This window comes from Macrosteles quadrilineatus, unplaced genomic scaffold, assembly GCF_028750875.1.
Source record: "Macrosteles quadrilineatus isolate MER2022 unplaced genomic scaffold, UCM_ALF_1.0 Scaffold_2__2_contigs__length_208266976, whole genome shotgun sequence".
Classification (NCBI taxonomy): domain Eukaryota; kingdom Metazoa; phylum Arthropoda; class Insecta; order Hemiptera; family Cicadellidae; genus Macrosteles; species Macrosteles quadrilineatus.
Window position 1 is genome coordinate 115,769,099 of NW_026542595.1, and position 21,632 is coordinate 115,790,730.

The 21,632-nt window shown below is 38.2% G+C and overlaps 1 protein-coding gene across 1 annotated transcript in view; it reads left to right on the forward strand.

Annotated features, from left to right (window-relative positions):
* Nucleotides 1–297: 297 nt before the first annotated feature.
* LOC128984799 (N(4)-(Beta-N-acetylglucosaminyl)-L-asparaginase-like) overlaps nt 298–21,632 on the forward strand; it is a 50,555-nt gene continuing 29,220 nt past the window's right edge. Inside the window, exons 1-5 of the mRNA XM_054404167.1 lie at nt 298–827; nt 2,464–2,620; nt 5,387–5,612; nt 13,553–13,731; nt 14,332–14,439. Coding sequence (XP_054260142.1) covers nt 626–827; nt 2,464–2,620; nt 5,387–5,612; nt 13,553–13,731; nt 14,332–14,439 — 872 coding nt within the window. The 5' untranslated portion in view covers nt 298–625. The remainder of the gene's footprint in view (nt 828–2,463; nt 2,621–5,386; nt 5,613–13,552; nt 13,732–14,331; nt 14,440–21,632) is intronic.

Sequence of the window (21,632 nt, forward strand, 5' to 3'; positions counted from 1 at the left end):
TACTATAAGATTTTATGTACTATGACAAGTTTTCACTTTTAGACACTGTGAGACAATTTTTAATTAGGCACTGTGAGATTATGCACAATGGCATGACACCGTGATATGACATAATGTAGTGTAGCTACATGCTAGGTTAATCAGGCCAGCTTTTTATAAGCAAACTAGAAAAGAAGAAGAAAATAAATAGAAACAGAAGAAGAAGTTGTCTGCAGAACAGCAGAAGGTTCAATCAGCTGTTTTATGTTTATGGGAACAAAATCCAAGTAAAAATAAACAATCAACAGTGGTCAGTGCTGAGTGCAGTTGTGTCAAACTCAATCTCAACATAACCAAAACGTTATATCTTAGAAGTAAATTAATTGTCTTATCGATTAATCGTACATTTGTAATAAGTGCAGTGAACATTTTACCTTAATATTATGACTTCTTCTTTTCTTCTTAACTGTTTGTGTTCTTTCGTGGGTTCGTTTTTTTAAATGTCCGTGTCTAATGCCAATCAAAATCAATCGATCTTCCTACAATTAGGCCAATTCTTATGGTAGATTTATATTCTTAGTTTTCATTGCAAGGTTCGCCTGATATTATTTGTTATACTTCAGCCTAGCCTATTTTAGATTTCAACATGAGAAACTCATGTAATTGCTACAGCTGTTGTTACTTTATATCTCTTGTCACTTTGGGTTCAGTTTTCATTACAGTATTATTATCCATAATTTTAGGAGAATCCACCTCATATTTTTCTAAAATTGATGATTTTCATAACAACCAACCCCGAATACCTTTTGCCATCAACACCTGGCCTTTTACTAACGCAACTGCTGCAGGTAAGTTAACTTAGACCTAATAACATTAGGCTAAGTAGGGCCTAGGGTCTATTTTAAAGTTGTAGTTTTTGGGAGCCAGCTTTAAAGTTAATTTAGGCCTCACAGCCCACTCAGACAATGATTTAATTTAGTTGTGTACGATTGTGAAATGTTTGTCGTCCGGTTTTAAAGTTACTTATCAAAGTGTTTGTCTTGTAGATTGTTCCATTTGCTTAGTGAATGGTCCTTACAATTGAGTTGAATTAGATGATAATTTATCAGGGGAAGCATAACTAACCAGTAACGTAAGGTAAACCACCCAAATTCCGGTTGGAGAAGGTAAGGTTAGGTTTTAATCAGTTTTTGCATGAATTATTTAATTTTTATGCTTATATTTATATTTGTTTTATTCTCCTATGTTTACTTGTATAAATTATATAAAAAGTAAACAGATAAGTTATCTAAATAAATAACATTGTTTTGGTTTATTTTCTTGGACTCCTCAAATTAACCCTATAGGCCTACCGTAACCCTAATTCCGGTCAATGTTGTTTTCCACCTGACAATGATAATTTTTGCCATTAATGCAAGTCAACATAGTTGGGGAAAGTTAGTCAAAAATTTGAACTAGTTAGAAGTTATTAGTTAGTCCCGTAAAAAGTAACTGATAATCAAGTAATCAAGTAAGTAATCAAGTACTTTATTGGTCATTAAATAATCATTGATTACAATAGACCTCGTCAGAGACACATATATAAAACAATAGCGATACATTATCACAGTCACATTTTAGCATACAAAATAGAAAGGCTTGCATATCACAGACGCTACAATAAATAAATAGCTGTACAGTTAAATAGATAGAAAAAAACATGCATAGAGTTATAAGATTAATACTAAATAAATATAATGACAGTCAGAATAAATAGATAGAATAGATAGAAATAGATAGAAGTTAACTTACTAGATAGTTAGCCTAGTTTAAAAACTAACGAATATTGCTATTCGGTATTCCCAAGTATGCAAGCCAACATATTAAAAACCACTGTAAATGTAACTCAATTACCAAATATTTCATCCAGAACCCTTTAATGGGCAGTTGAGACACCTTCATAGACGTTTAAAATAATTTTAATAACAGTATTGATGGGTACACAAATGCAATAAAAAGAAAGCAAGTAAGTAAACAATTATACTATGTTATAAGTTAGGAGAAATCACACATTTTGAGTAATTAAACTACACCTACATTATAATTAAAATATAAAATCAGTCTGCCCTTAAGAAAATATCAATACCTCTAAATGGGTAGTTTTGACAAATGCATAGACGTTCAAAATTAAGTTTTGTTCTTTCATTACCCCCCCCCCTTGGAGGGGGAGGGGGTATTTTAAAACAATTGTAACGAGTTACAGGAAAAGCTCTCAAGCCTTTAAAAAATATTTTCATATATCAACAATTTTTTTGTTTCTGATTCCTAACAGTATTAATCATGATTTGGAGTATGGGTTTACAAAGAATCCACAAACTTTCATTTTAAAATTAAATTGTAAGCCAAAATAAAATAAAATATAATTATTTTTTTCTTTTTGTATATATTGCATCTAAAAGGCAAAAAAACTGCATGTACTAATCTGCATCCATTATGTTGATACAGCATGGGATGCTTTGTACAACCGCAATCTCTCTGCTCTGGATGCAGTTGAGATCGGGTGCACAGTTTGCGAACAGGAGCAATGCGATTTCACTGTTGGCTACGGAGGAAGTCCTGACGAGAACGGGGAAACTACTCTCGACGCTTTTATCATGGACGGGTGAGTTGGACCATAATCTGTGTGAATGTCATTTCTAAGTTGCCAATTATTTAATCACACTCTGATTAACCCTTTAGATACTGAAACATTTTTTACATGTTAGGCCTAAGCCAAAACTGCTAAGGTTTTTTTCATCCCAACACTGCCAAGCCTAAAATTGATGAATTTGTAGAGATTTACTCTAAAAGGCTTAACTTCTTTAAATTTAAAGTTGTTTAATTGATCTTTATTTTTTTTTTCAAAAAGAGAAAAAATAATAGGTAGGGGAGACTGAGGCACAACGGATCACTTTTTACCAATAACTTTATGTAAAATAATGTTGAATTTTTTTGTTAAAATAATGTTGAATTTTTTTGGTTTGGAAAATACATATATCTACAATATCACTTCTCAGGTTGGCCCCTACTTAAATAATTGTTCTTGTGATCATATTTCTAGAATAAAAGGCTTCATAATAATAAATAAAAACCCTTGCATGCTGACCTACTGTGCCCTGGCCCGGAGTACAGTGGTTCTGGGTCTGGGGTACAGTGGGTCGGGGTCTGTGGTACAATGGGTCATAAAAAAACTGAAATAATTTCTTACAGAGTGTTTAATAAAATATAAACTTCTTAAATATGTACATGGGACTAATGGACATTATACTTAGAGGGATACAATTGGAAAGAAAGCTTTTGCAGGGTTCTTTCCGTCCGTGAACAGTAGGAGTAGGCAGTTTCTTCACTATGTCAGTTGAAAGAACGAAATACAAATCTTCACTTTCAAAAACAAAGTTATATGAAGGGGAAAGTCTTTTCATATACTTAACTTCATAGCCAACATCTTCAACTTCCATCACCTTAGCTACAAAGTGGTTGACGTTGCCTTTCTTCTTACCGCAAACTTGAACAAGTAGAAAGTCTCCAATGTTTGGTTTTGGACTTAGGCTACTGTCATCCCTACCTGCCTCAGATTCTTCTTCCAAAAACTCCACTCCGAGATCGCTTTCAGAAGACTCTTTCCATTCCTCTTCTTCAGAGCTAGTTACCGGTATTTCCTGATAGAGTTTTTTACGAATACTCCTACTTTTTTTACATTTTCAGGATTTTGTGGTTTAGGCTGTTGTTTTAGTGACTTATTTTTTTTATTTTTTCCCCTTTCCAGTGTCTCCAATATAAGGTTCTTCACTGGGGTATCTGTCAAAACCTCAGATTTGACGATCTTCCTCTTTGTTACTCTTGTTGTCCTTTCGCTGGCTTTCGGAAAGGGTCGTACCAACTTCAGGTGCCACTTTATACACCTCCAGGGGATTGAGCAAAATTGAGGTTGAACTGCCTGGGATAGGCTGGTACTCTCCTGTTGTTCTATTGTCTGTTGTGTCAGTAGTTTCTGGGTCAACTGGTGGATTTTGCTGTCAAGGTCTTTGAAGACAGCATTAGAAAATTAATGCCTGTTTCGTCCAAGTTACAAATTTGATCAGAAATTAATCCTTCCTTGAAAATAATTTCTTCAATTTTATTTTGAAATTCCGCCATTTCAGATGAGTCTGCTGATAATTTCTCCCCACTAATATTATAGTCCTCGCCACGCTAAGTTGAGGCAGCCCAAGGCCGCACTAGATATACGCCGTGCGCCTTTGGCTGTCTCAACTTAGGGTGGCGAGGACTAAAAGCTGCCTTATTCCATACCTCTTCTTCCATCAGTCCAGTTTTCACTCGCTGTAAATGTTTCCTCTCCGTCTTTTTAAGTTCTTATGGTATTCAATCGCCTTAGTCTGTAGCATTGGCCCACTCACAGGACTGCCCATCCCTCGAAGCTGGGAAAACCACAAAAAAAGGGCTTCAAACGTCTGCTTGTAGTTACCCTTCTTCAAAGTCTTTCGACTAAGAAACTCTGCCTCCACTCACACTTTTGTTAACATATTTTTTTTATTTCTTCATGTTTTCGTCTCCAGTTGCCAATAGTGACTTTCCTAACCCCCAAATCAGCAGCCACCTTATTAATTGACTCGCCATTGTCCAAATGTTTAATAGCATTAAATTTTGTTTCAAGAGAAACTAATACTCTCTTTCCACTCATAGCAACAATAAAAATCAACAACAAACGATAAACAATCAATTAAAATGGCAAAAATAAACACACCTACACAACCACGATTAGCACGAGTACGACTAACACCAACCAAGTCCAGCGCGAGTTCAGAGCCAACTTAATCTGTCAGGTAGATATGAAAATACGCAGGTTTCAATAGAAGATAATTCATAGAAGCTTGACCTAGCAACAGCCAGTAAAAATCTCAGGCGCTACTGTAGTTCTTAGCATTAATTGATCATCTGAGTATTTTGGCGTTACAGGTTGACTGCTGGACCAAGTAGCAGCCAGTAGAGACGTCCACGGCTTGACCGCGCTTCTTAAACAATTAAACATCGCGGCTCCCCGTAGTTGTCTCGCTATTAAGACCTTTATTTATGTTTGTTATTTTTTAATGACTGGCTCGGTCAACCGAGACTTAGATAACCAAGAGTTGACTGTATACAGTTTTGTGTGTTTTTATTTTAGTTATTTTCCAGGTTTGGCGTCTTTACGTGTACCAATCCTTTTTAATTTTTTTTTACTTGCTCGCGTTCAAACTGAATCAGATTCCATATCCTAAACTTTCTATTTTACGAATTGCAATGAAAAAGGTCTGCAGTTCCTTAAATAATTAATAACTTCTCTCCACGATTACAAAAGTCAAACCAATTACTGTTATACTAGACCTTTACTCAACAACTGTTTCTCATATAGGATGACGATGAACGTCGGTGCTGTCGGAGCGTTACGAGGTGTAAAATCCGCCATCTCTGTGGCACGGAGAGTCCTGGAGAACACCAAACACTCCATTCTTGTCGGAGAGTTGGCCACTCAGTTCGCCATCAACATGGGCTTCAAGTCAGAATCTTTGTCGACGAACCAGTCAGAAGCTACTTGGCGGAATTGGGTCGGAAGCAACTGTCAACCAAACTATTGGACCGTAAGTAGAATTTTATTAGTCGTTGATATAGTTCAAGTATTTTTTGCAGAGAAGAAGTTTGTGTGTAGGAAGAAGAAATTACCTATCTGCGTTTATACAAACAAAAATGTGCTGGTAGAACCCATATATGTTGCCATCGTGGTACTCAGTTACTGTTCAGATAACAATTTGGAACTCAGAATTTTTTATTTGCCAGAAAATATTTTCATACAGTAGATTTCCTCATTTCTGTCAATGACCACAGCAATGGTCGGAACGGCCAAAATGTAAGAAATCAAGTACACTTCTTACAAGAAAGAAAGTGTTTTGTAACTGTTACTCATAATACCCCAATGCGAATATTGCTACACAGCTGGTGTCACCATTAAGCTGATAGGAAGTTAAATAGATTACGGGACTTGAGAGTTGAGTGTATGTTTACTATCTTGTGTTACAGGATTATATTTACAAGTGTTCACAAAATCTTCAAATCTTTTAATCCCCAAAGGCTTTGACCATAATTATTACAAAATACTTTTGTGACAGCGACATTATTTAGGTGGGTAAATTAAAACTGAATATTAGTGTGAATATGAATATCTGAATACAAAAATAATGTTGTAAGGTGAAAGGTATGTAGTGATGAAACAGTTAGTAAACTCACAAATTGAAGATGTAAAATGTGTCAAAGAGACTAAATCTGCGTTGTTACTTTACTCAATGACCATGCCAAATTCGAGGGACCACTAGAGAGAAAAATTAAAATTGCAGTAATGATATTTTTAGTTAGGTTATAACAAACATTATTATTTAAAGTGACTATTGTAAATCAAAGTACCGTATAGGAAAAATGCTGGATGGCAAGTTTACTATCTTAAGTAAATTAGTAAATAATGTAATCTACAGATTAGATTAGTGTTCTGGTTTCTCATATTTTTAGAAAATATTTTCTATTGTTTAAAAACTGTCCATTACTGCTTGGTCTTGTATGATATTATTCTATATTATTATAACTTCATTGAGGGTGTAGTGGGTCACAAATACTTTGAGGTGGCAATCTAATATTTGTTCCTCCTCTTAAAAAATTAACATGCTTATACACCGTTTTGGGGAGTTTTTAGCTAGCATCATTTATACAAACACAATAATAAAGGACAGCTGGGTTTGGTTTTGAAATATAAAAAGCTTCCTACTCTTCTGAGGATTTGAAGTATGAATGTACACCAAGGGCGTAACTAGTAATTTTTTCAGGGGGGAGCGACATGGGTTGACCAGGGGGTCAGTAGGTATGGAATAACCCCCTGCTTAGAGGAGGGATTTTTTTACGTAAACCTTTCTTGTTAAAGCTAAATTCTCTGTCTCTATTTTTGCAAGATCATAAACATTTTATGATACTATTTTGGAAGATCAAAGATAATACGTAAATTTAAATATAAAGACAGTGTACTAATGCATAAGGAATAAGTCAGCAACACACTATCAATCGGGAAACTTTGTCTTAGCAATCACAGCAGTAAAAATATAATAAATATATATTTTTTTAAATTAAATATAACATTATATAACCAAACTGTATTGGCGTTGGGGTTGATTATTTTCAATGCCAAAAGAGCTAAAAACCGTTTTAGGGGGGGGGGTTTAATTCTCCCGGGCCCCCCTTTTACCTAAGGGGTATGGAATAACCCCCAGACCCCCCGGTCGGTCGACCCCCCCCCCCCTATTTTGAAATCCTGGCTACGTCACTGATCACAGTACTTTATCATCAGTCAGTCGGCGCTGCACTTCCCACTAAAACTTGAATACGCAAAGAAAGTAATTAAGGAAACAGTCATTCCATATTTTAAAACTAGAATACAAAATATTTTTAACACCTTAAACTTAATTTTCAAGGGGTGGAGATTAAACAATTCATATGAAGTCGGGTTCTTTTCGAAGATTCGGTCACTCAGGGCTCGGATAAGGTAATCCAAATATGGTACAAAATGTGATTTTCTGTAGTAGTCCTCTACACTCTTCGACAGTACATTAGAGTGGTGGCTGTGCTTGGTATCGGTACGAGGCCTAGTCATAGAGTAGAAAGACCTAAAACATCTGCAGTATAGTCCAGTTGAAAGGCTTTTTGTTTTGTTTGTTTCCCTCTTTGAAAGGGTTATAAGGCCATTGACTATGTCAATAAAATTGTCATGAAATTTTCAAATCGACTTGTACTTTTCTGTCCACCTAGTTTCACAAAGGTTTTGCTAAGTCCCAACAACGCTTCTTCTTCTGGAATCCTTCCTAAAAACGTAGTCACTTCTTTTATAGTACCTACAGTGTTTCTAATTTGTGGTAGCCTATATCACTGACATCGCTAATACCTAAATTTAGCCAGTGGCTGGCACAATGATAAAAGTTAGCAACATGCTAACAAGAAACAAGAACAAATGAAAAGTATAAAAAAAAAAGAAATGAAGTATAAATGAAATGAAATATATTTATTGCCTTTTGAATTTTTACGAATTATTGAAAATGTCATAAGACAGACATTAATAATCAATAGTGAGGACTATGGCTCGAGTTAAAAGAAGTAAAAGCTGCGGATCTTTATTTAAAGATATTGGTATCTTAACACTTACAAATCTTGACATAGTTGAAATTGTTAAACTAATGTTTAATGAAATTACAATTTTTGATGACTGTAAATTCAACCATACCTATCCAACACGACATCAGAACAAATTGAAATTTCCTCGGCATAGGCTTTCATTCTATGAAAACTCTCCAAAATACATGGTAGTAAAAGTTTATAATAAATTGTACAGCATTTTACAAAAAAACAATTCCAAGAACTTAGCCCTTAGATATATACTTAAACTTCTCTTACAAAAACCATACTACACTGTAGAAGAGTTTTTAAGGATACTTTGTAAAATGATACGCTGAATGAAGAATGATAAGGTCTTTTCTAGTTATTTATGAGACATTTTACTTATGTTAACTTTATTATTTTTAGTTTGGTTTTAGTTTTAGTTTATATTCTGACGACACTCCAATCTTTTGTACCTTGTGCATTAGGCCTATAAGATGTGATGAGTAAATAAAAAATTTGAATTTGAATTTGACAGCTAAAATTATAGCATAGTCACTTAATGAATACGATATAGCTAACTACACTAATCATCAATATATATATAATTCCGCAAGTCAAATTTTCGTAAAGAAATTGTGAGTGACTGGATGGCCGTAGAAGGATGGGAGGGGTCTTATTTTAAAGGTCTTGACGCTTGACGTGAATTTTGAGGGAAAACTATTCATTTTTCTTAATTATGCACCAAAAGGCTGTTACGGAATAAAATAATTCACATTTAAATAACATGGGAATCTAGGTCATGTCTGCTTATCCTATACTCTAATACGAGCAATGTTTGCTTGTATGCTTGCTTGCTTGCTTGCTTGCAGAAAGATCTCGAAAACGGCTCCGACGATTTTCTTCAAATCTTGTAAATAGTTTATTTTTGGCCTAAAAACGAGTTTCATGCAGTTAGAACTGCCAACAAAAATCTAATTACGTAGAAAAATGAAACTGAAAACAACTTTTTTTTACATTAGTTGCTAGGTAACCATGTTGGATGAATTAAATAACAAGGATAAAGTAAATAAAAGACTTGAAGTTGTAGCATGTGTTCATAGTAAGCCAACTACCCACAGTATACTAGCAAATTACAAATACAGTACAAAAGGAAAACATCACTTAATAATTAGCATAATATTTAGCAAAGATTATACTGAAGATTACTCGATACATTGTAGGGAGTATGTTTTATAGTCTATGGTTTTATCTATGATTGTAGTCAAGGGCAGCAGTGCGAAGTCTGGGATCTGTTTATGACGATTAGATTAGATTAAGGTATCTGCAATCCTAAAATGCTATGGGAAGGGAAGGAAACAGGTCCGCGACATAGGAAGTGGTGAAGGAAGTAATAAAGGCAATCATAAAATGCTATGGGAATAGAGGGAAACAGGTCCGTGACGTAGGAAGTGATGAAGGAAGTAGTCAAGGCGAGCTGTCCGGAGTGTGGGAACTGTTTATGACGATTAGATAAGGATATGGGCAATCCTAAAATGCTATGGGAAGGGAGGGAAACAGGTCCGCGACGTAGGAAGTGGTGAAGGAAGTAGTCAAGGCGAGCTGTCCGGAGTGTGGGAACTGTTTATGACGATTAGATAAGGGTATGGGCAATCCTAAAATGCTATGGGATGGGAGGGAAACAGATCCGCGACGTAGGAAGTGGTGAAGGAAGTAACAAAGGCAATCATAAAATGCTATGGGAATAGAGGGAAACAGGTCCGTGACGTAGGAAGTGATGAAGGAAGTAGTGAAGGCGATCAGTCCGGAGTGTGGGGAATGTTTATGACGATAAGATTAGGGTATCTGCAATCCTAAAATGCTATGGGAAGGAAGGAAAACAGGTCCGCGACGTAGGAAGTGGTGAAGGAAGTAGTCAAGGCGAGTAGTCCGTAGTGTGGGAACTTTTTATGACGATTAGATTAAGGTGTCCGCAATCTTAAAATGCTATGGAAAGGAAGGAAAACAGGTCCGCGACATAGGAAGTGGTGAAGGAAGTAGTCAAGGCGAGCTGTCCTGGGTGTGGGAACTGTTTATGACGATTAGATAAGGGTATGGGCAATCCTAAAATGTTATGGGAAGGGAGGGAAACAGGTCCGCGACGTAGGAAGTGGTGAAGGAAGTAGTCAAGGCGAGTAGTCCGGAGTGTGGGAACTGTTTATGACGATTAGATTAAGGTATTTGTAATCTTTAAATGCAATGGGAATGGAGGGAAACAGGTCCATGACGTAGGAAATGGTGGTGAAGGCGAGCCGTGTGGAGTTTGGGAATGGATTTATGCATCTCCAATACTAAGGTGCTTTCAGAGTGAACTAATGATTTTCCCCGAGCAAAGCTCGGTCCCCAGGTACTTTTACTTTTAAACATGTGGTTTAACTTTATTTCAAAGCATATGGTATGTATGTAATATGTACCTTAGTACGTATACTAACCCTACAGAGAGGTTGAACATAGCATATGACTATATGAATTAAATTACACTATCTTGAATGCCACCACACAAATTAGTTTTAAAAGCTGGTTCAGTAGTGATGCTCATAAGAAATATGAACCTAGGGTCTGAATTAGTTTATGGAGTACGATTGGTTGTGTTAGCTATGTCTGAAAAAAGTGTAAAGTAGTAATAACTAATATCTACGGATCCTAATATGCCGTTTAAGTTTCCAAGGATTAAATTTTCACAATAATTGGCATTTATTTGAAACAAATTATCTCTATGTGTTTTATCAAAGCGAATTTAGAAGAAATTTATTTACATTTAATTATTAGTCATGAAGATTATTATTGAAAATGTTCCTTAGCTATATTATGATAGTTTATATTATAAACACACCACATGAACAGTCCTTTGGAATTTTTATTTTTAACAGAGCAGACATAAAAATCCATTATGCAGGTTATGTATGTAATAACTAGGCCCCTACATATAATATACAAAAATGTTAAACAATAACCAAGGTAGAGTAACCCATAAGACTAATAATTTGTACAAAATAATTACTAGAATATAATATATTTTTTAGGGGCTATTGCCCCTATAAGCCACTAGTTTTACAACAAATGTTACTACATAGGGAATGTGTTACTAATTCTTTCATGTACAGCGCTTATTTCTCCAGCCATCGTACTACATCCATCATAGCCTTTTCCTACAGCTAGTTCTAGATTTAATTTCCAGTCTGTCAAATCGTCGGTTACGGTTCAGCATTTACTATTATTTCAGCATCGATCCCATTTTTTAGCGATGTAAAACTAAGGAACTCTTTATTGAAAACTTTTCACTGTCGTAGTATCTCACACCTAGAGATAGCTGTACTGTACCACCTATGTCCATGGTTTCATCTGATGAAATTGAAAAGAACTCGTTATCTTTTATTTTTCTCATTAGATCACTTCTCAATGATGTGGCACCAGTATCAATAAGGTAATTTTTAATACTATGAGAAATGTATTTAGCATTTTAGCGAATTTCCCTATAGGGAAGTAGCTATTACCGTAGGTCTCATGGTAAGACCTAAGCCCGGGACTGATTTACTTTTTCATTTTGATGTCCCCAGAGGCCAAAAACACCATTCGTTCAAATTTTTATATATCTATATATAGATATATATATATGTGTCCATCCGCACGATAACTTGAGTAATTTTTGTCCGATTTTGATAAAATTTGGTTTGAAGGTGTAAGGCGGGATAAACTTGAATGAGTTCGCGAACCAGCATGATCGGACTATGGGAACGGGGGTTTATGGGGGGTTTTATGGGGTAAAAATAGGTTTTTCCCATTTTTGACCCTAAAACACAAAATTTCACAATTTCTTTTTAAACCATTTTGTAGAGCTTAAAAAAACAAATAATTTAGTATATTGAAGCGTTATTATGCGCCTAATTGTTATGGAGAAAATTCAAAAAAATTGTAATTTTAAAATTCCCATGTTATTCTTATGGAGAATAAGTCAACTGTTGTAGTTTGCTTGTTTATGAACATATTTTGATTGATTTTGGAAAATACTTTCATTTCTTACTAAACTATTATTATTTTATAAAACATCTTTTTTACCCTCCCTGTTGCAGCAAACCTAAGTACTCGTTAAACTAATTCTATTTAAATAGGAAATAAATGTGCTATTTTTATGGAGGCATTTTAGTGTAAATCCAATCAGGTTAATGGAAATTCGCTTAGTCTGCAGGTTTGCTGCGGCGGGGGTATTTTGGTTCAGTTTTGAGGTGTTCGATCGTAAAACTTTATCGTTGAATTCCTCCATGAAGTGGAGAAAACGGCGCCATCTTGTGTTTTCCCTCTTAATGGCAAGTCGTGGGTACCATAGAAAATCACTGTTGAAAGAATAGACTTTACTTTGGTTATATTTTGTTCAATGATAGTTTGACCTTCATCATTCACTCGAGACAAAGCTCTACTTGTTATTTATTACCCTGGAAACCTCTTGAGTCGTGAGGTCTAGAAATAACACATGTCTTGCAAATGCTCCTTTCTTGTTCTTGGGTATGCCATTAGCATGATTAGCTAAATTTGGAAATCACGTCCACTGACGGCTCAGGCGAATAGACCCTGACCCTTGGCGCTTCTAACGGCAACTCTTGCCGCAGCGGTCCTCCCTGCGGAACAGGATCTGCTGCTGGTTGGAGATCAGTGGCTTCAAATTGGGGTTCGGCTGCCCTGGGGACCTTGGATGGCAGGCCTGTGCCTATTTGTGGAAGTCTCGTCTCATCTGTCTTGTACAGCTGTTAAGTGGATTTTTTCTTAGGCCTAGGTCTCGATTTAAAGTCCTGAATTAGTTTTTCAAAAGCATCTTCATACCTTTCTGTTGTTGGCTTATCAAAATAATTATTTTTTGTAAACAGTCCATAAACTGAGCTGCTGTTTTTGTAGGTTTGAAGGGTCAAGTTTTCAGTTAAACAGTTAAACACCTTTGGTTTCCCAAAGTGTTCTGCAAATGCAGTTGCAAATCCTGCACTCATATGTTTGTGATGCCCAAAATCTCCTGAGACACAGTGAGAAAAAGCCACAGATGCCTCAAACTGAAACCTTTTTGATAACATGTTTCATGTCTCCATTCACACTGATTTTTTTGCTGTTAAAATCATCTGAAAATACAGTTTTAATAGCTTCCAATATTAACCTTAAAGTTTAAACTTTTCCTCTTCCATTTAGATGTAGCCCTTGATTTGTATGATGTCGTTTTAATTGATCCAAATCTATGTTGATTTTATCCTAGCTCCAAGCTCTTTTATGTAATTGTTAACCTTTTTTACTTTTTCATTCACTGGATCTGATTGTTGTAAATCATAACGGTTCGGGATTGTATTACAATGTCTAGTAGTGCTTTGTTTGTTTGCAGAATGTGGCTCCTGATCCCAAGCAGCAGTGTGGGCCGTACAAACCTCGCAGAGGCAGCGACGGGACAAACGGTGAAACCAAACAGCCCGGCCACGACACAATCTCTATGATAGCCATGGACCGGCTGGGTCAGGTAGCCGTGGGGACTAGTAGCAACGGAGCCAATCATAAAATACCCGGGTGAGTGTAACAATAAATATGTTTTATGCTTTTTCTGACACATAAAGTGGATACTTTACAGCCTGACGTTGGTGGAGTTTCAACCGCCAAAACATGAGTAGCAAGTTATACTACATGTGTTTTTGTTTTTAAAGTTCATTTCAGCGAAAGAAACAAAAAAATAAAATGAAATGAAATGGTGATATTACCATTCCACCCGAAAAAGGCATTACCTTCTCAACTGGTAATAATAATAACCAAACTGTGCAAGTAGTGCAGGCTAGTTTGTATGCTTTGGACTGATAAGTATAGTTGTGATAAGTTTTAGGTAATTGCTTCAATACCACAATTTACGTACTGTATCGTATATTTTGTGTTATTAATGTGTAAATAACATAAGGCCAGTTAGGTTAATTAGGTAGCCTAATGTAAGGATACATAGTCACTCGAAAACACAAGGAGTTTCCTTAACACCCGAAACGTAAGGTTTTAAAATACTGGTGATAGGAAAAGTTAAAACTATTTTACCTTAAAAGAAAATTATACTCTTTACTAGGATTGCTGGATGAGGTACGTATTAACCATTATTTGTTAAGTTGACTAACCTGTGCATGTTTGTAGGAGGGTGGGAGATGCTCCACTTGTAGGGGCTGGAGGCTACGCAGACGGGGCTGTAGGCGGGGCAGCTTGTACTGGAGATGGAGACGTCATGATGCGTTTTCTGCCCAGGTGAGTAACCACTACCTTTGTTGTTTGTTTTTGTGTTAATTAACTTTGTTTGTGTTAGATTAATTCTTTGTGAATAAAAGGGCCTCTCTGAGGTGCGTTGCACACACACCGATTTTCCAATAGTGAACCACAGGCGGGAATGAGACCCTGCACATGCCGGTAAAATGCCGATGAGCTGCCGGCCACTGCATTGATGTGAATCTGCCAATAACTCACCAATAAATAGTGCCCGCGCCTGTGCGTGCGAGCGGCCGAGTGTACTCACCAGTCAAGGCCACCAGTAGAGCGCGCGCCGCCTGGAATCTATTGTACTCATTTCGCGTCACTACGTTTTATTTATAGGTTAATTCAATGTTTGACTGAGTTGAGCTACTGGAGTTGAGGCGATGTAATTAACTTACATAATATAATTTAATATAAACATTAATTTAGCATCAGTTCATTAAGTTAATGTTCAATCTAGTAATTAGTACGAGAATGAATTGTTAACCTTATTTATGTAATGTCTAGTTTTTTTGTCCTGTATCAATAACAGGTCGATATATATATCATCGATAACACTAAATCGATAGCCAAACACTAGTTTCTTTTTGTGAGTCTAAACAAAGTGAGCAGTGACATATTATGACAAAAGATTTGCCCCTCCAACCCTACCCAACGCATGCTTCCAAACAACCAAAACCTGTTCTTGTGTGCTAAAGAACCATTTTTTTGGAATTTCGACTTCTTCTATGTCCCCTCTCAGCATTCTCAGTTCAGTTGTCGTTGTCAGCTTTCACCTATCACTTTCACTTATCTTGTTTTTGTGTTATAAATTACTCGTTTCTTTACTAATCGTGAGTTTTTTTTATGGTTTTAATATTTACACAAAGGAGAACTAAAGGATTCTTGTCAAGGTAATATTAAAGAACTCGTAATTGATAACAAATACTTGTGTCAGTTTATGGTGATATAAGAAAACTAAGTTTAGCAAACGGTTAATTTCATAGCAAAAAAGTACTTGTAAAATTGTCTGTACAGCCTAAACCATTTCTGTTTTAACCAATGTCATACTCAGCGCTCCACCGAACCGATAGTGTGCCACACTATAAACTAATCTACTGCTCAACTCACAGAACAGTGCCACAATTTGTTTTACCTTAGCTTAACATAGTCTACAGATAAATACAGGCTAAACCAGTATACGGTATTTATTTTACGTTCTTTGTTTACAGTAACCGTGTATATAGGTGCGAGTTACTATATCACATGATGTACTTTGATTATTATCTTATATACAAAAAAATTTTTGCAAACCTTTGCACACCGCTATATTAATAGATAGCGAGCCTGACCATACTATTGGACCGAATTACACCGCGGTTGGTGTAATTGACTCTTCGCATTTTTATTGACCCGTTATATCACCGTCAATACATTTCGCGGGAGAGCTTCGTCACTTTTCAGCCCCCTGGACCTGGAAGACGCTGATTTCGTTCCTGAGATACTACATTGATACCGTGATAACCGTGAACATGACCTCTATCAAGTTTATATAGTGGTGCCCTTTGGCAGTTAATATTGACCCGTTATATACCCACCAATAGATATTAGCGCGGGCGCCTCGTCACTTATATGCGCCTTGATAGGCGCTCCTGCGTTCCTGAGATAATACATTGATACCGTGGTATCCGTGAATATGTCCTCTATCAAGTTTATATAGTGGTACCCTTTGGCAGTTAATATTGACCGGTTATATACCCACCAATAGATAGTAGCACGGGCGCGTCGTCACTTATATGCACCTTGATAGACGCTCTGACGTTCCTGAGATAATACATTGATACCGTGGTATACGTGAATATGTCCTCTATCAAGTTTATATAGTTGTACCCTTTGGCAGTTAATATTGACCGGTTATATACCCACCAATAGATAGTAGCGCGGGCGCGTCGTCAGGCGCTCCTGCGTTCCTGAGATAATACATTGATACCGTGGTATCCGTGAATATGTCCTCTATCAAGTTTATATAGTGGTGCCCTTTGGCAGTTAATATTGACCCGTTATATACCCAACAATAGATATTAGCGCGATCGCGTCGTCACTTATATGCGCCTTGATAGGCGCTCCTGCGTTCCTGAGATAATACATTGATACCGTGGTATCCGTGAATATGTCCTCTATCAAGTTTATATAGTGGTACCCTTTGGCAGTTAATATTGACCCGTTATATACCCACCAATAGATAGTAGCGCGGGCGCGTCGTCACTTATATGCGCCTTGATAAGCGCTCCTGCGTTCCTAAGATAATACATTGATACCGTGGTATCCGTGAATATGTCCTCTATCAAGTTTTTATAGTGGTACCCTTTGGCAGTTAATATTGACCCGTTATATACCCACCAATAGATAGTAGCGCGGGCGCGTCGTCACTTATATGCGCCTTGATAAGCGCTCCTGCGTTCCTGAGATAATACATTGATACCGTGGTATCCGTGAATATGACCTCTATCAAGTTTATATAGTGGTACCCTTTGGCAGTTAATATTGACCCGTTATATACCCACCAATAGATAGTGGTGCGGGCGCGTCGTCACGTCTATGCGCCTTGATAGGCGCTCCTGCGTTCCTGAGATAATACATTGATACCGTGGTATCCGTGAATATGTCCTCTATCAAGTTTATATAGTGGTACCCTTTGGCAGTTAATATTGACCCGTTATATACCCACCAATAGATAGTAGCGCGGGCGCGTCGTCACGTCTATGCGCCTTGTTAGGCGCTCCTGAGATAATACATTGATACCGTGGTATCCGTGAATATGTCCTCTATCAAGTTTATATAGTGGTACCCTTTGGCAGTTAATATTGACCCGTTATATACCCACCAATAGATAGTAGCGCGGGTGCGTCGTCACTTATATGCGCCTTGATAAGCGCTCCTGCGTTCCTGAGATAATACATTGATACCGTGGTATCCGTGAATATGTCCTCTATCAAGTTTATATAGTGGTACCCTTTGGCAGTTAATATTGACCCGTTATATACCCACCAATAGATATTAGCGCGGGCGCGTCGTCACTTATATGCGCCTTGATAAGCGCTCCTGCGTTCCTGAGATAATACATTGATACCTTGGTATCCCTGAATATGTCCTCTATCAAGTTTATATAGTGGTACCCTTTGGCAGTTAATATTGACCGGTTATATACCCACCAATAGATAGTAGCGCGGGCGCGTCGTCAGGCGCTCCTGCGTTCCTGAGATAATACATTGATACCGTGGTATCCGTGAATATGTCCTCTATCAAGTTTATATAGTGGTACCCTTTGGCAGTTAATATTGACCCGTTATATACCCACCAATAGATAGTAGTGCGGGCGCGTCGTCACGTCTATGCGCCTTGTTAGGCGCTCCTGAGATAATACATTGATACCGTGGTATCCATGAATATGTCCTCTATCAAGTTTATATAGTGGTACCCTTTGGCAGTTAATATTGACCCGTTATATACCCACCAATAGATAGTAGCGCGGGCGCGTCGTCACTTATATGCGCCTTGATAAGCGCTCCTGCGTTCCTGAGATAATACATTGATACCGTGGTATCCGTGAATATGACCTCTATCAAGTTTATATAGTGGTACCCTTTAGCAGTTAATATTGACCTGTTATATACCCACCAATAGATATTAGCGCGGGCGCGTCGTCACTCATATGCGCCTTGATAAGCGCTCCTGCGTTCCTGAGATAATACATTGATACCGTGGTATCCGTGAATATGTCCTCTATCAAGTTTACATAGTGGTACCCTTTGGCAGTTAATATTGACCCGTTATATACCCACCAATAGATAGTAGCGCGGGCGCGTCGTCACTTATATGCACCTTGATAGACGCTCTGACGTTCCTGAGATAATACATTGATACCGTGGTATACGTGAATATGTCCTCTATCAAGTTTATATAGTTGTACCCTTTGGCAGTTAATATTGACCGGTTATATACCCACCAATAGATAGTAGCGCGGGCGCGTCGTCAGGCGCTCCTGCGTTCCTGAGATAATACATTGATACCGTGGTATCCGTGAATATGTCCTCTATCAAGTTTATATAGTGGTACCCTTTGGCAGTTAATATTGACCCGTTATATACCCACCAATAGATAGTAGCGCGGGCGCGTCGTCACTTATATGCGCCTTGATAAGCGCTCCTGCGTTCCTGACATAATACATTGATACCGTGGTATCCGTGAATATGTCCTCTATCAAGTTTATATAGTGGTACCCTTTGGCAGTTAATATTGACCCGTTATATACCCACCAATAGATAGTAGCGCGGGCGCCTCGTCACGTCTATGCTCCTTGATAGGCGCTCCTGCGTTCCTGAGATAATACATTGATACCGTGGTATCCGTGAATATGTCCTCTATCAAGTTTATATAGTGGTACCCTTTGGCAGTTAATATTGACCCGTATATACCCACCAATAGATAGTAGCGCGGGCGCGTCGTCACTTATATGCACCTTGATAGACGCTCTGACGTTCCTGAGATAATACATTGATACCGTGGTATACGTGAATATGTCCTCTATCAAGTTTATATAGTTGTACCCTTTGGCAGTTAATATTGACCGGTTATATACCCACCAATAGATAGTAGCGCGGGCGCGTCGTCAGGCGCTCCTGCGTTCCTGAGATAATACATTGATACCGTGGTATCCTTGAATATGTCCTCTATCAAGTTTATATAGTGGTGCCCTTATGCAGTTAATATTGACCCGTTATATACCCAACAATAGATATTAGCGCGGGCGCGTCGTCACTTATATGCGCCTTGATAGGCGCTCCTACGTTCCTGAGATAATACATTGATACCGTGGTATCCGTGAATATGTCCTCTATCAAGTTTATATAGTGGTACCCTTTGGCAGTTAATATTGACCCGTTATATACCCACCAATAGATAGTAGCGCGGGCGCGTCGTCACGTCTATGCGCCTTGATAAGCGCTCCTGCGTTCCTGAGATAATACATTGATACCGTGGTATCCGTGAATATGACCTCTATCAAGTTTATATAGTGGTACCCTTTAGCAGTTAATATTGACCTGTTATATACCCACCAATAGATATTAGCGCGGGCGCGTCGTCACTCATATGCGCCTTGATAAGCGCTCCTGCGTTCCTGAGATAATACATTGATACCGTGGTATCCGTGAATATGTCCTCTATCAAGTTTATATAGTGGTACCCTTTGGCAGTTAATATTGAACCGTTATATACCCACCAATAGATAGTAGTGCGGGCGCGTCGTCACGTCTATGCGCCTTGTTAGGCGCTCCTGAGATAATACATTGATACCGTGGTATCCGTGAATATGTCCTCTATCAAGTTTATATAGTGGTACCCTTTGGCAGTTAATATTGACCCGTTATATACCCACCAATAGATAGTAGCGCGGGCGCGTCGTCACTTATATGCGCCTTGATAAGCGCTCCTGCGTTCCTGAGATAATACATTGATACCGTGGTATCCGTGAATATGTCCTCTATCAAGTTTACATAGTGGTACCCTTTGGCAGTTAATATTGACCTGTTATATACCCACCAATAGATATTAGCGCGGGCGCGTCGTCACTCATATGCGCCTTGATAAGCGCTCCTGCGTTCCTGAGATAATACATTGATACCGTGGTATCCGTGAATATGTCCTCTATCAAGTTTACATAGTGGTACCCTTTGGCAGTTAATATTGACCCGTTATATACCCACCAATAGATAGTAGCGCGGGCGCGTCGTCACTTATATGCACCTTGATAGACGCTCTGACGTTCCTGAGATAATACATTGATACCGTGGTATACGTGAATATGTCCTCTATCAAGTTTATATAGTTGTACCCTTTGGCAGTTAATATTGACCGGTTATATACCCACCAATAGATAGTAGCGCGGGCGCGTCGTCAGGCGCTCCTGCGTTCCTGAGATAATACATTGATACCGTGGTATCCGTGAATATGTCCTCTATCAAGTTTATATAGTGGTACCCTTTGGCAGTTAATATTGACCCGTTATATACCCACCAATAGATAGTAGCGCGGGCGCGTCGTCACTTATATGCGCCTTGATAAGCGCTCCTGCGTTCCTGACATAATACATTGATACCGTGGTATCCGTGAATATGTCCTCTATCAAGTTTATATAGTGGTACCCTTTGGCAGTTAATATTGACCCGTTATATACCCACCAATAGATAGTAGCGCGGGCGCCTCGTCACGTCTATGCTCCTTGATAGGCGCTCCTGCGTTCCTGAGATAATACATTGATACCGTGGTATCCGTGAATATGTCCTCTATCAAGTTTATATAGTGGTACCCTTTGGCAGTTAATATTGACCCGTATATACCCACCAATAGATAGTAGCGCGGGCGCGTCGTCACTTATATGCACCTTGATAGACGCTCTGACGTTCCTGAGATAATACATTGATACCGTGGTATACGTGAATATGTCCTCTATCAAGTTTATATAGTTGTACCCTTTGGCAGTTAATATTGACCGGTTATATACCCACCAATAGATAGTAGCGCGGGCGCGTCGTCAGGCGCTCCTGCGTTCCTGAGATAATACATTGATACCGTGGTATCCTTGAATATGTCCTCTATCAAGTTTATATAGTGGTGCCCTTATGCAGTTAATATTGACCCGTTATATACCCAACAATAGATATTAGCGCGGGCGCGTCGTCACTTATATGCGCCTTGATAGGCGCTCCTACGTTCCTGAGATAATACATTGATACCGTGGTATCCGTGAATATGTCCTCTATCAAGTTTATATAGTGGTACCCTTTGGCAGTTAATATTGACCCGTTATATACCCACCAATAGATAGTAGCGCGGGCGCGTCGTCACGTCTATGCGCCTTGATAAGCGCTCCTGCGTTCCTGAGATAATACATTGATACCGTGGTATCCGTGAATATGACCTCTATCAAGTTTATATAGTGGTACCCTTTAGCAGTTAATATTGACCTGTTATATACCCACCAATAGATATTAGCGCGGGCGCGTCGTCACTCATATGCGCCTTGATAAGCGCTCCTGCGTTCCTGAGATAATACATTGATACCGTGGTATCCGTGAATATGTCCTCTATCAAGTTTATATAGTGGTACCCTTTGGCAGTTAATATTGAACCGTTATATACCCACCAATAGA